The 15,955-nt window shown below is 41.9% G+C and overlaps 2 protein-coding genes across 2 annotated transcripts in view; one reads left to right on the forward strand and one right to left on the reverse strand.

Moving 5' to 3' along the window:
* The window catches only part of furina (furin (paired basic amino acid cleaving enzyme) a), a 73,351-nt gene extending 64,767 nt beyond the window's left edge, over positions 1-8,584 (forward strand). Inside the window, exons 11-16 of the mRNA XM_070856157.1 lie at positions 605-708; positions 920-1,037; positions 4,344-4,523; positions 4,633-4,757; positions 6,239-6,361; positions 7,470-8,584. Coding sequence (XP_070712258.1) covers positions 605-708; positions 920-1,037; positions 4,344-4,523; positions 4,633-4,757; positions 6,239-6,361; positions 7,470-8,074 — 1,255 coding nt within the window. The 3' untranslated portion in view covers positions 8,075-8,584. The remainder of the gene's footprint in view (positions 1-604; positions 709-919; positions 1,038-4,343; positions 4,524-4,632; positions 4,758-6,238; positions 6,362-7,469) is intronic.
* LOC139225377 (lysosomal protective protein) overlaps positions 1-15,955 on the reverse strand; it is a 124,002-nt gene that overhangs the window by 103,790 nt on the left and 4,257 nt on the right. The window lies entirely within an intron of this gene.

Below are 15,955 nucleotides of genomic sequence, written 5' to 3' on the forward strand. Positions count from 1 at the left end.
TTGATGTGAGCACTAATTACTCTGATCCAGTCATGCAGCACTAATGGAGGGACAAACATGAATGTCAGAACAGTCCTGAAAATGAGTAATTAGTCTTGTGGCAAAACAGAGTGAGGTGATAGAAAAGGATTGCAATTAGTAACGGATTTGACGAGAAAGTGACAGAGCGAAGTTATTTTGTAATAATCTTTATTTCACGGAATCCGCAATAAGAATGATGCATTTAAAGTTAAACCCAACTGTGCTGCAGGAAGGATAATCACCTCACGCCTTTTCAGGTTTTCTCTTTGCAATATATTTTGCCAGAGGGCAGAAATTGTGTTTAGACGCATGTTGACTCAAGATTTACTGTAATGCAGGAAACTATGTGACTGGTACTTTACTGTATTCTGTATTTAATCAGCTGTCCACCCGCAGGCTAAGACTGTAGGATGAATTGTTGGAGGCATCTGGCTAGAAAATCAAGTTGAGCTACTCAAACAGATCAAACAGAGTCTTACCATCTCCCCCCTCATCTCTCTCTGTGTCTCTCTCTCACCCCCACCCCAATTCTTTTTATGTGGCTGTGTGTCTCTGTGCGCGCTTGCATATACACATGTTCCAGTAAAAACCTGACCTGGAGGGACATGCAACATCTGGTTGTACGAACTTCTCACCCTGCCCACCTGCTCACCAACGACTGGAGAACTAATGGGGTTGGACGCAAAGGTACAGCAGTTGCTTCCAAGTTCTCCTCTGCCCTCTGCAGTTTTCAGGGACCTTTGGAGGCTTGTTAATATGTAATTGTCAGTAGAAATGCATTCCTCCAGGATTGGACAGAGACTGTGTGAAAGCTTAAAATGGGAGACGCACTGTGCAGCCCCCTCATAAAGTCACCGTCCATGTGTTTGTTTCCTCTTTACTCTCTTGGTCTCCGCAGTTAGCCACTCATATGGATATGGGCTGCTTGATGCCAGTGCAATTGTAGCGCTGGCAAAGACGTGGACCAGTTTGGGGCCACAGAGGAAATGTGTGATCACCATGGTCTGTGAGCCAAGGTTAGTACACTAGATACACACACACACACACACACACACACACACACACACACACACACACACACACACACACACACACACACACACACACACACACACACACACACACACACACACACACGTACCTACATCCTAAACTACATTGTAGAGTTAATGTTGTTTTGTGCATTCAAAGGGGCCTCTGCTGCGTCACTTGAGTGATGAGTTCACATACTTGTATGGCGGCTGCTTTTTACTAAAAGACCTTTACGGCGGACTAAAAGTCAGGATATCTCCTGACTGTCTCAATCTGTCTTAAGTGAGTCCCAACTTTATTGAAGTGCAGTACTAAATCACTGGAGTGCCCCTTTAACAAAAAAGTGCCTCTCTGTCATAAATAAATTAGTTTGACAGGAGTGTACTCACTAAGATGGCAGGAGCACACGGAACGGAGGTGAATAGAAAACTCAGGACGCTACAGATCTCTGCTCCACCTAACCATAACCTAACTTAACCTAAACCTACAACCGCTGTTTGTAATCCTACACTCAAGTTGTATACTGAGTACTGCAAATGTTTAAATAAAGTTCTTTAAGCATCATATCATACTTAACTTTAGTGAATCATAATCTTATCGGGTATGGAATTAATCTGCAGATGCTCCGGTTTGAAACAAGACCAAGCTTTTCTTTGGTTGTCAGTTTTTGAGCCACAGCAAAGGCCAGTGTGGCTGCAGTAGACTAGTTGAGGCTCCTACCGGCCGGTTCAAAGAGGTGATGAGTCCGCAGTCAAAAACAGTCAATAAAGTAGTTCAAAAGTTGTGTATGACCACAACTGCGAGAGGTCATTCAGCAAACATAAAGTTGCGCTTAAAAATATTAGTATGGTTGGACAGACGAATAATATATGATGGGAGTAATCGGGGATCAGCAAATTAATTCTGGTGAAATAATAGCAGTCAACATGGCATTACAAGAAATGGCAGAACAGATTTACTGTAAATACACTGTAGATTGTTTTGGTTTGATGCAAATTCAGCCTGTGATTAAGCGGCAGGATGAGATGAGCCTGTATGTTGGAGACGCTGCGAGCGATAAGAGAGATTGATGCTAAACTGATCCGCAACAGAACGTGTAGGAGATGCTTGTATGATTGAGCTGTTATGCTTTGCTGCAGTGACGCGCTATGTCTTCATCTTGAATGTGTGTCTTTGTGCTCGCGTGAACTTGGCTCAGCTCAAGAGGCAGCATTTAGAAGAGAAATAGTAATTTGTCAATTCACATGTTAAGACTTAGTATTCCTCCTCAGCCATTTTATTCCTCCTTTTCCCGGTGTCGCAGCCCAAACTCGGGCTGACATCTCCTCTTCATTATGCGCTCCCTGTCACTTCTCTCGCTGGGTTTGAGGCTCCTCTCTCTTTTACTGCAGCTATGAGAATCTCAGAGCAGATGGTTCGAGCGTCTGGGAGCAGCAGTCAAGGCAGGTTATTCAATTTACATTTTAGGTCTTTAGTTGACTCACTTATCCAGGGTGACTTGAAATAAGTCAGCCGGTGGGTGTTCAGGATCTTTCTTACCGTCAATTACATCCAAGGATAACATCAGAATAATCAATGTGTGCTCAAAAAGGACACATTTCCAGGGAAAACTGCAGCACTAGAACATTATGACCATAACTACAACTAAATCTGTGGGCCTGACCATGTGTTTGTGCCTTAAAGCATGAAGTCTTTACAGAAATGCTCCTGTAAGCATGTGTCCGATCAAATAAGAGGGCATACAGGTGTTGTTTCAAATAAGTGTGGCACAGATTTCTCGTTTATTGTTCTGACATTAAACGTATCAGACACAGAGATGTGCGCTTTCACAACTAGACACGATGCAAATTACCACCACGGAGTATGGCATCATTTGGAAGCAAAACTTTTCAAAAAGCAATGAATGATTTAGAAGCACTCCGCTCCGGCTCAGACGTACTCGCCGCCAAATGGACGGCAAGTCTTAAGGTTTGGCTGGCTCCCAGAACAATTTTGAAACGCTTTATACAGTTTGGATTAAAATACACATTTCTCCATAGGATTAAATGTAATCCTAATAATTAGATTTAATTTAAAAATAATTCAATACATAATTTCCAGTATGTAATGGCTGTGTGATTGGTAGATTTTCCATAATGCTCTGGACAGGGTCTGCTGGGAGCTGCTAAGTCCCAGGGACAAAACAAATTCCAGCAGAATTAGAATAATCCTGTTATGATGGTGTGTGTTGTGTTTTAGTGGTGGTGAACAGAGAAATCTCTTTCTGCAGGCATCTTTTAATTTTCAGCAGTAGTGTTTACTAACATCACGGAGGGGATTTTCACCTGTAGCTGTTGCTGAAATGTTTACTCGTTGATTTTCCTCAGTGACTGAATGGCAGATTGCTGGTTGTAGGTGTGTAGCATCTCCTTCCTGCTGTCTTTGTGTGTGTGTGTGTGTGTGTGTGTGCTTGTAAAAAACAGATGCCATGCCTCCAACTGTGCCACAAAGTTTGCTTCTCTCAGACCTTAAATCACAGGTGCCCGTGCCACAGCGGTCAGCTGGCAATGATATGGATCAGCTCCAGCAACCATTTGTATACATTTCCATTCCCTTCTCCCATGTTTCCTGAGTCTTCCTAGGAACACCACACGGTACATATTGCAGTAGCCCAAACATACATGTGATGAAGTGCTGCGTTGCTGCCATTTTGCATCATAATAATAATGTGGGCAGTCACTGTATGATTCGTGGGCATCTAGTAAAGTGCTGTAAATGAACCTTTCAGACTGTTCCCATATGAGGCTGCTACAAGGTCAAAGGCATTTATGTAGTCCTTTTAATACATGAAATATTTATCAGCGTGAACCTGGAGGGACTGTGTCTTAAAGCAGCATGACGGTTTAGTGATCACACTGCATCTTGTCTATAATTTGAGGTGCCTCAGTGTCACTAAAACCCAGCGCCTTCCTCCTCCTCTGAATTGTTGTGAATGCATGTAATCTCCTAAGCGGATTTGGGGAGGGAATAAAAAGAGGTGGATGGTTTACTTTCACAGAGGAAACTGGTGCTACAGGTTGTGAGACATTAATCCTGTTCAAGGCCACAAACTCTTCACCCTTCGCAGGCTCGCGCTCTGGCCAGGGGCAAAATGTCACAGTCATGCGGTTATGTGGAGAGTAGCTTATCCCAAGCTCAGAACAAGCTTCAATGATTCAGTGGTTCAACGATTTCAGCAGCGCACGGCCGACAACTAACGCATATCACTGTCTTAACGTGTCTTCTTTTATGCTGTCCGTCATGTCTGACAGGAACATCGGCAGCCATTTATTGATTAACAAGAGCGTGGACGCCTGCTTCGGGACAGACAGTCACGTGACCTCATTAGAGCACGTCCAGGCTCGGCTCACACTGTCCTACAACCGGAGGGGAAACCTGGCTATCCACCTCATTAGTCCTGCCGGCACACGCTCCACACTGCTCCACCCCAGGTGAACACACACACGCACACAGACACACAGACACAAATATACACGCATACACCCAGTACAAGCTGGTAAACATAGACTGTTTACACTTCTTGTTGTTGCTCTGCTGCAGGCCCCATGACTACTCATCAGAGGGTTTTAATGATTGGGCTTTCATGACCACCCACTCGTGGGAGGAGAACCCCACTGGGGCGTGGACTCTGGAGATTGAGAACGTGGCTGGAGCCAGTGACTATGGTAAGGTAGCATCTTTGTTCTTTATAAGAATAGATTCAAGAAATCAATATTTTGGTGGATTTACTTGCATGTGTCTGTGTTCATATCTTGAATTTGGTGCCACGACCTGCCATATTTGAAACATAGATTATTTTCATGATTGAGTAATCTGTCCATTACTTTTCTACATGGTTTTGTCAGTAAAATGTCCGAAAATGCAATAAAATGCCCATCAAAGGTCCAAGGAGAAATCTCTGTATTACTTTTGTCAGGCTGACAGTCTAAAACCTAAAGATATTCAATTTAAAATGGTAATGAACAAAGAAAAGGATCCTTTACATTTTAGATGCTGACATTTAGACATTTCAGAAGCTGAAACCAGTAACTTTGGCATTTGTGCTTGATAAACGACTTGAATTGATTTTTAAAAAAAAAAAAAAAAAAAAAAAAAGCAACAAGATGTCTCAAAATCAGACAAAAACATAAAATCAAAGCTAAAAAAAAATCCAGATTGGAACAAACATAACTCTCATACCACCAAGCCCAACAACATAAGGGAATAATTAGAAATAAACAAGACATAAAACAGATTACTAAATCTTGATTCTCATGTGCAAAGTAATGGCAGTATTATGTTGAAAAGTGTTAGAAGAAAATGCATTACACTGACTAATCAAATCTTATTCAGCTAATTATTTCAGCACAAGTGGCTGCATATACATTTCAGATATAGATTTTTGGGGGCATTTTCTTATTTAACCGTGGCAGTCGAGATACAGACATGTAACACAGGAGAGATGGGTATGCAACGGAAGTGTTCAGGTGGATTTAAACTGGAGGCGGTCACCTCACGTGAGTGTTATTTAACTCATGTATTAATCTGTTGAGTCTAGGGTTCAGCTCGAGTGTTAAGGCCTCAGTGCCAAGAGATTACAGATCAAGGCGCTCCTGTATCCTGTAAAGTTCCTGTGCCCTCGTTCTCCCCGTGAGGAGCTTTGTGTAGCTCTGCAGCAGTCGGTTTTCTGTTGGCAGCGAGCATGATAAAGCAGTGAAGTGAATACTTCAGTCCAGTTGTTTATCCTTGGATCATCCACCAACAACCGTTTGCATCTGTACTTAGCAGGTCCACCCATAGTTCAGTTCTCGGAAGCCAAGAAAACCCCCGAAAACGGATGTTAATAAATGTCTGACACGTCCCCCTCAGTAAGGAGTGCTTCACTAAAGTGGAACCTCTCATAAGGCCCCACACTTGAGTGATTCTTCAGAGAGGTGCACTTCATAACATTCTTATTAGGCACAGAGTGAACTCATGCTGTCTTAAAAACGCGGCTCATTTCAAGGTGTCGTTTTCTGTCACTTTATGCAGAAAATCCAAGCGTCTGCAATGAGATGAGGATACAAAATCCACCCTAGGGAGTGCTGGAGCCTTACTGTTTTTGACGGGCCTACTTTTCTTCCCGTTTACTTTCAGTTTTGATCTCTGTCTCTATCTCTCCGCTCAGGCACTCTGACCCAGTTCATCCTGGTGCTGTACGGCACCGGCTCAACATCTTCCAGCTCCTCTGACAAGTCTCAGCCTGGCAACGGCAACTGTAAGACCGTGGACCTGAGGCAGATATGCATTGGTAAGACTGCTGTCTCTTGTCCCCAGTTAATGTCAAAACAGCTGAAGAGGGGTAATGTAATTACTGAGTCATGTGGAGATGTGACATGTGAAATAGCCTAGATATTCTGAGGTGAACAGGATGGAATATTATCCGAGGAGTGCTCAGCTGCATCCGTTTTCATTTTGTGGCTCTATGCGGGCAGGCTTATTAGAAAGTCAGACAATTATCTTATTCAAACTCTTACTGCAAACGTCAAGCCATTATGTAGCTTTAGCATCATGTAAATGAAGATCTAACTTCTGATTACATCAAATTAAATTTCACTCCCGGGCCCTTTTATTAATAATCTCATTTAAACTTAATGATGTCCGTACTGCTGTCTCCTACCTAATCCAAATACTGCTATAGGCAAGCTGTCATAGTACTGAGTGAGCAGCAGCACAGTCAGTCCATACTGTCTAAAACAGTGACAGTCTGACCCCTACAGGCCGTCAGAGATGCAGACAAGCTCATACAGATTCATTAGCAGATGAACAGAATTTAATTATGATATAGTTCATTTTAATATGTTATGATTACCGTGTATCATTATAGTACACTAGTATGACTTGGGGCACCCAACTATAGTTTCCTCTGTTTTTTGAACAAGTTGACAAGACCCTGCAGTAAATTAAATTTTCCTCCTTCTGTTGGCTCACAGTCGTGTTTTCAGCTCTGTTACCCCCAGCACCCGCAGTCTGTTAATTGCCATTATAGGCAATGGTCTGCATCTGGACCTACTGCATATGGAAATGGGTGTGTTGACTTAAATATGCTGCACTCAGCATATAAATTGCAAAGCTTTTCGTCATCAGTTTTTTTTTTTCAGTTAGCAAACTAACACAAGTGAAAATGGTGACTTGAAAGCTAAATTGCATTTAGACTGTGTCTCATATCTCCAAGATGCCAAACAATCCACGGCTGAATAAACACACAAATCTCAGAAACGGCGTGCTTCACCATGTTAAAGGTGCCTTCTGAGCCTTGACTGTCGGGGCGGGAGTCCTTGTTCTCTGTTTTTGACTCATATGAAGAGGTAAAAGGTGTGTGCCGCTGTTTATTCCAGTTTTGGTTCTCTGTGTTACAGAGTGCGACGCCGGCTACTACCTCTTCCAGCAAGGCTGTGTGACAGAATGTCCAGCAGGCTTCTCAGTAGGCTCCCAGCCCCTCAACTACACAGTGGGAAGCTTTATATTACCAGCTTCCGTCCCAGCCTGCCTGCCCTGCCCACCGCCCTGCCTGACCTGCAGCAGCCTCAGTCCTCTGGCCTGCCTGTCCTGCCTCCCTCACAGCTCCCTGGACCCCATTTCTGGCACCTGCCTGCACCTCAATCAGTACATGCGCGAGTCCCCTGGCAGCTTCATGGTGGGCCAGGGGAACCCCGGATCGCAGCTCCAGCTGAGCTCCCGGCTTCCCATCACCATCGCCGTGCTCAGCTGCATGGCCATCATCGCCACCTTCGCTGGCATCTTCCTGCTGCTGCAGCTGCGCTCAGGCGCACTCATCAAGCTGCCCTCTTTGGAGGCTGGCGGTGGCCTCGGGGGCAGCTTCAGTCTGGGGGGAAATAGGGTGGTGTCGTACCGCGGCATCCCGACAGTGTGGGGGGATGATGAGGTAAATACAGACTCCGAAAACGAGTTTGACGTCCAAAATGAGAGGACTGCCTTTATCAAAACACAAAGTGCTCTTTAATGCCTCCCCCACATCCCTCCTTCTCTCCTGCTTTTAAATCCTCCCACCCCCATTTGTCTGATATTCAGGGCTGTGGTAACTGTCCTTTCACAGTCTCTTCTGGTTTTATCTCTCATCCTTTTCTCTCCACCTTTTTTTTTCTGTCTGTGTTCCCGGGTTCTCATCCGAGTCCTCCTTCAGGATCTCGTCTTCTCCATTGCTGTGGGAGACCTGATGGGAAGCTGCTGTCTCTCAGAGCTCGGGATAGCCCGAGCTTTGCTCTATTCACACTTGGGCGCATTTCTATTAAACTGGCTCACTCCCTCCTCTTGCCCTCAATCACTAACAGTGTCTGTCTGTGCAGAGTACATTTTCCCCTCCAGCTCCAGCTCCTTTTTGTTACAGTAAACAAATGATTATTATTTGCTTTCCTCCCCTTTTTTCTCTCTCCATCAGTCTCAGTGCAGTAGCCAGACGAGATTGAATGTCGAATGAGGTTGAATATGAGGAGTAGAGTTGTGTGTGTGTGTGTGTGTGTGTGTGTGTGTGTGTGTGTGTGCGTGTGTGCGTGCGCACACACTGAACGCCTGTGTCTGTGTGAATGTGAGCGTGTAAATCTGCTTAACAGTGTAGTGCCCTTTATAGAGGAGCTAAAGCTGGTCCTGTCATATTTAGTACTTTAACTAAAAAGTTATAGCGGAAAATTGTATTATGAGGCATGAAATCGGATTTGGAAACATTGATTCTCTCCGAAGTGTCGTTTAGTGACATCAACATATAAAATCTGTTGAGAAAAGCACCACTTATCTGTACTGATTCACATTTTTCAAAGTGCAATTTTAGAAACGCATAAATCACAAGCATAATAGTTGTCAAGAAAATGTCCAGACTTTAAGGGGTTATGATCATGTGTCACCAGTCTGGAACAAAACAGCTTTCTGACTATGTCATGTCTGCCATCTTTCTTTTTGTGATGAGACAATGTTTTGTATTTACCTTTAAACAAAAGTCATCTCTCGTCCTTTTTTTTTTTTTTTTTTTTAAAGCTGTTTAGCTATTGATCTGGGTGTGACGGGGGTTTTAGTTTGTGCACTCAGTCTTGAAAGATCTGTCTCAGCTGCTGCAGGACAAACTCTGAGTCACACAATTAGCAAAACTTCCTCCAACCTTTTTTTACGATTCAAGAAGTACGCTCACATTCATTCCATTTTTTGGAAACTATAAATTCTCCTGCGCTCATAATCTGCCAACTATGACATGGAAAGGGCGTTAAGATAAATTTAAGGAGGCAAAAACACAAACGCACACGCAGGATACTCAATCAACCCAGAGGCACAGTCCCTTCCAGGGAGATTTAATTTCTGTGTGTGATGTGCTCACATCGCGGGGATGAGAGCTGACAGGACCCAGAACAGTATGTGGCCGTTGAGCACACGAGCTTCTCAAAGCAGCTGACAGGTATTGAGTTACCTGTGATCGATTCCTCGACAGAGCAGACGCAGCAACGATACATTCATGCTTTCCCGTTTGTCTGAGCACATTAGCACTACAAACACACACCGCACGCGCCTCATATCGTAACGTCTGAAACTTTGTTAATGTGCGTGTGTGTGCGGGTGCATGTGCGAGGGAGTTTACTGCATATGAGAAATGTTTATCTGCCCTCTGAAGTGAAGCTTTCCTTCCCTCCTTCGTCTCAGTCTGCTCTCTTCTCCAAATCTTGAATTCTATTTCGAAATCCTGCGCTGAGACTCACATCTCATCAGCGTCTCTGCACTTCCCCTCCAGTCTTCATCTAATCTGAATTTCAGATCTCTTCGGCGTACTTGCCAATTAATTATATTCTGAATGATACTGCAGCAACTATTTATTCTGAGAGATGTTAATCATACCTTTAGGGAAGATTGTTTTAAATTGATTTTTCTCCCGGGCTGGTTATCATTTAAATATGCATCTCATGATTTGAACCAGAGTAGCCATTTTGAATCCATTGATCGCTTTCTTTTTTTTTTTACGTTGAAATTATTATTTTCATTTCCACTATAAATACAGTGGAGCTTGCTAAGAGAGGTTGTCATGGTGATCACATGCATACAAAACTGCAGCTGCTCATCCTTTTATCTACCTCTCATATCATTCAGCAAGGGTTCACATGCCAGTAGGAGCTGTTAAATGATTATGGAGGTCAAATTATATGTAGGTCAGATATGAAAATGCTTCTCGGGAAATATTTAGGGGGACAGGCGTGCAAGTTGAATTTATGTTTTAGAAGAGAAACATCCAATTGCAATTCAGAAACTGTAAAGCTGCTGTATAAATTCTTGTCTCCTGAAGTTCCTATCTCTCTTAAAATGTATTACCTTTAGCATCAGCATTCATGGGCAGTCACAGCTGGGCTTAAAAACCTGTTACTGAAAACAGAATGGCTAGAAGGATTGTCCACAGATCTTGTTGGCCAGCGTTAAAGTGCAAAATCAACTCAGAATTGTTTGGGGTGTTTGTTTTCCTCACCTCTCATACTCAAACGGTCTTTCCCTGTTGGCTCCGTCAGGATGACGACCTTTTCTATTCTTACGTTTATGTCACTGACAATCAAACAATTCCATTATTTTGAGGGCAAGAAGGTGCACAAGCACACGCAACAAATTGATTTTAATTTAATCACTTGTTTTGGAAAACTTTCTCAAAAGGTATTGTGCATAAATATGTAGAGCTGAATGTGATTTAACTTGCAAAAGCATGTTCGGAGAGGGAGAAAAACCATATGAAAACAGCAGAGAATAAAGAGTTTAAAACCAATACCTGCCATCGTCCTGTTCAATAGCATGGAGAACGGAGAACGACTGGCATGCATTCTCCCAAAAGGAAGCTTAATTCACCTCAGATGGCCGGTGCAGGTGTAGCACATTTGGCTCATTGTGGCACTTTCAACCAGGAAGCACTAAACTGGATTGGAAACCAACCCGAGAAAGTGCCCTCTAAAGGAACAAAGCTCATGCGGCTGCAGAATAAGGAGCCTGTGCTGCATTGCGTGGTGTGATGTTCATCAGTGCCTACTGCCATTCAGGCTTTGATTAGCCCCAGTTTAAGGAGGGTGCTAATCTAAAAATGTAACAACTACAGCCTCTGACTTGAGCCACAAAATCTTATTGACTTCCCAGCTTAGTGTGAAGTGTGTAAACAACAGATAATGGGATAATGCAGCACCAAAATTGCTTCCATTAACTATTTTCTTAAACTCTTCATGCTCAGAGCTTCGTTTTCTTTTCTTTTTTTAAGAAGAACTATATTGTGGGACTCCAATTTGTTGCAATTAGCATTGACTCAGTAATGTCAACATCTTCCATTGTGCATCTTCCCTAACAAAAGATTTATATTGCTTCCACAAAGAATAAAGTTTCTCCTAAAGTGCAACATTTGGGGGTGTTAGGAAAAGTTTCTGTGGCCCCTCCAGCAACACGCACACAAAATGATTTATTCACCTTAGTGTGATGTTGCATTCACTGCTAACCTGAAAACTCGCAAAACTTTAAACTGATGAATTCAGAGCTTTGTGCATTCGAGCGTTCAACAAACCCCGAACGCAGGCTGCATGAGGGTAGCCAGAGCTTCCAAAGCACAGGGAGCTACTGAAATCCATTAGCAGCCATCTCACTCTTTCACAGCAAGGATGTGATGGAAATTACACACTAAGAAAAAAAAAAAGAAGAGGTTCTCTAATTGTGCCAGGAAGCAGCTCCTAATTATAAATCTACCACTTCACTGGCACTTCAGTGTGAATCATTTTCATGTAGAGAGTAAAAGAAATGTTACAAAAAAAAATGTGCTTGCTGCAAATTGTCTCCTGATTATTAAAAAAATGAAAAAAGGACTCGCGCGCAGGAATCATGGAGGCTTTTTCTTTCATTTACAGCTGATTTATTTAACATGGAGCTCGATGTTGCTTCAGTCCTGCCTTAGGATGTAGTCTGAAGTGATCAATATGAAGTCGGATGGAGTTAATAGGAACAATATCTTTGGCATAACCAAAGACAATCATTTTAATGCTGTCTGTTTAGTGTTACGACGTATTGCTTTCAGGTCGTCACAGTCCACCGACCCCTTCACTTGTGTTCAAAGTGTTTTGTTGATATCATCCTGACATCTCTGCTTTTTGTCATGAAGATCTGCGGTGACACCCTGTATGCTCAGCAGCTGTGGAGGGAGGAGGTAGAATGTATCCCATCTCCATTATCTTAAGGGCTGAATCAGATCTGCGTGCGTCCGTGTGTGCACATGCTTGTTAAAGTATAAATGAAACACTTTGTGATGTGGGGGGGGATTAGTGGAGCAGCCTCAGACTCTGACCTCCTCCCGCCTCTTTGTGAGGTCCCTGGCCTGTGGCTGCGCACAGTACCTTACAGATTTGTGACCTATGAATAATGTACAAGAATGACTATCTTACATGGGACATAACTCTAAAATAAGGCCTATTTTTGTACTATATGAATGGTGCAGTGTAATTTTCTTGTAATTTAAAGATTTTTTTTGCTCTTGTTTTTTTTTTTTCCTTTTTATTTAATTGATGTCAATTATAGATTCTACTAAAAATAAAGATCTATGCAAATTTGAATGTGTTTTTATTAACTTAAATGCACTTCAAGTTGATATGACTTGATGTAGGTTGGTATATATAAACTGAATGGTGGTGGAAGTGCACAACTTTAACTAAAAGTACCAGAACAATGATGTATAAATAATTTGCTACCAGTAAAGGTCCATGATTCAAAATCTCGTTCAAGTAAAAGAACAGAAGCATCATCAGAAAAACGTACTTCAAGTATCAAAAGTAAAAGCAGAAAATTGGTCCCTGTGATTGATGCATTACTTTATGTGCCATTTTTGGTAATATCAATATGTAAACAGCATTATACTGTTGTACCTGGTTATGGTGGAGCTACTTTTAACTGCCTTATATGCAGTTAGCTAGTTTAGTCTGAAGTGGCTCCTAACCAAGGGGTCGAGTCCACTCTGGTGGGTTTCAAAATAAAATTGAGTGTCTGTATTTCTTTATGGGACTTTTTTTAATCATTGCTTTTTTGTGAACGTAAGAACGCAAGTATGAACAATGCAAGTATAATACTGAGGTGTTTATTCTATGATTATTTCCATTTGATACTCATTCAACAGATTCCGATTTTTCATACAAAACATTTTCATTTTCTTAATGCAGCACTCTGCTGTATTTTTATACAGCAGAGTATTTTTATATCTGTTTACAGCTAAACACGTCAAGAACACTTAAAGATAAGATAACATTTCACACAAGTTTGATGCCACTGTTCATATCGGCCCTAAGAAAACATCACCTGTTCTCTGTAGACAGTAGTACTAACAATGGTAGTAAAAGTTACAAAATGGAAAATGTTACCTGAGTAAATACCAATATACAGAATCCCCAGTTTCAGAACAGCGTATTGTCTTGCATTGATGTGTTCATCACTTTAATGGTTGCAGCTGGTAAAGGTGGGGCTAATTCTAATTACTTAATATACTGAGTAGCTTGTGAATTTACCCTCAGGGGTTAATATCATGATGTATTTGTTGATGGTAATTCACATCATTAATCAGAATCCACATTATAATTAAATAAATTAAGTGGATCAAAGTAGAAAATGTCAGAAAATGGATATATTTAAGTACAAATGCGTCAAACTTGTACTTAAGTACAGTACATGAGTAAAGTACAGCTGTTGAGACATTTCAGTCTGGACCAATGAGGTTGAACAAACATTGCGATCTGCACTCGTACGCAGATTTCTTTTCATAGAGATTACCATTTGGCTTGGATAAACAAGGTGCAGCAAGTGTCATCACATCAGCTCACAGGTGATGTGATTTTACAAAAACCTCCCTGAATGCAGCAGGTCTATGGCTTTTACCCTGTGTGAGTCATCATGTTTTGTTGAGTGACATTTTACAAGCATACGGTCTCTCCCCTCTGTGGGTTCTTATGTTATGTTTTGTTTTGTTTTGGTTTTTAGGTGTGAACGTTTAACACGTCAGAGCGTCATAAACCATCAGTGTGACTGTTGCTTGTTTGTCTTGTCTTTGGTTTTGACTAGTTGAGTGTCTGTGGTCGTCTCTGGTAAGATCTTGGCTCTCAGCTGCCTGTGAGTGCTGAGAGAGGAGCTGGTGGGCCTTGTTTGGCTCTGATAACCACACAGCTGTAACCCGACATGATGACATCTGGCTCTGTCTCTGTCGCACTCAGAGCTTCACCAGGATTAAGAGCAGGCTCTGGACTTCACTGATGTCACTTTTCCCACAAGTAGGAGTCGATGTAAAGCTACAGCATTCATCCTGTTCCTCCTCCTCCTCCTGTGGAGGCTCTGGTCCCTCCTGGTCCTCACTGGGTTTCCTCTCCAGTGGGGAGCTGTGGAGGGGAAAATACAGCAAGTTAGTATTGTGATGGTTTGAGCAAATAAACAAGTATACAGTAGGCCCTCGCTATAACGCGGTTCACCTTTTCGCTGGATTTTTTTAGTGCAATTTTGCATGCTTTTTTTTTTTTTTTTTACAGTGTATGAACGCGCATTGTGTTCTGCGTCCTGATTGGCTAAGGGACTGTAGACCAATGTCAATCAATCTCCTCCGTGCAGTGTCTCTGTACAGTACAGGATGCGTTCGGCTTGTCAAATTTACATAAATGTTCGATCGCTAGCAGTGTGACTTTTAAGTGCTGCCTGTTTGCAAGACAAACAAATAAGTCAAACAAGAGATAAATGTGAGAAAATGTTAATGCCTGTCTGAGAAAAGTGTTTTAACTGTATGGTGAGGGGTTTTACAGCCTTAATATATATATATTATATATATAATAAAACTTCGCAGATTTCGCCTATTGCGGGTTACTTTTAGAACGTAACCCCCGCAGTAAACGAGGGACCACTGTACATCTAAACCATTGGGTGCCATGTAGGTCTAATTCATGAGTTTTTGTTTTTAAATGATGATAAAGTTTTACACAACCGTCTTTACGTGACTTTATTTTGGGTTTCCAAACGACATCCATTTGTCAGGGCTGATCTCTTCCTCGTACTCGACGGCACATTTTTTTTTAAGATTCCTAATAAATCTTCAACAGCAGCAGTCGGTTGCTCATCTGTCTCAAGTCTGTCAAATACCGAACCACTTACAGACAGCTGTGCTGAGACACATGGCTGCTTTTAACTTCTATCAATTCCTTATGCAACTTATAGAAATGAAACAATGATTTGAGAATTATAAACTCAACCCAGTATTGTGTAATGGCCATAATATTTAATGTTATAACATATCGGTCGACTATGTGTGATACATGTCTCATCATTCTTATTTTTGGCAATTCTTTCCAAATGTGTATTTATTAAATGCTGAACTTGTGGGCTTCGATAGACGTCCACCACTTTAGTCCAAACTGAAGTAACTATGAGATGGATTGAAATATTATCAGACATTCATGATTCCCAGATGATGAATCCTACTGACTTTTCCACCATGTGGTTCACTTTTTTGGTCTCAAGCAACATTTGTTGCAGACATTCAAGTCCCCCTCATGTGGATGACTTGGTGATCTGTTGATTATTCATCTAGTGCCATCATCATGATTGTAAATGTAAGTATTTATAAAGTAATAGAAAATAAGAATACTCGTGTTTATGACCCCATAATTTCATTGAAGTACATTAAGCAGCTTTCACCAACATGAGTGACAGCACATGAAACATTAAGTGAACTTTGACAGCGACATTTAGACATTCTGGCTACAGTGAGTTTCTCTGTATTATGGGCTGTAGTTTGCTATAACACGACCTGCACCTCTTTGGTAGACACTGTACCTAAACATAAAAGCAGACATTTCCTCTGTGGTCTGTAAAACCTGCC

This window comes from Pempheris klunzingeri, chromosome 1, assembly GCF_042242105.1.
Source record: "Pempheris klunzingeri isolate RE-2024b chromosome 1, fPemKlu1.hap1, whole genome shotgun sequence".
Classification (NCBI taxonomy): domain Eukaryota; kingdom Metazoa; phylum Chordata; class Actinopteri; order Acropomatiformes; family Pempheridae; genus Pempheris; species Pempheris klunzingeri.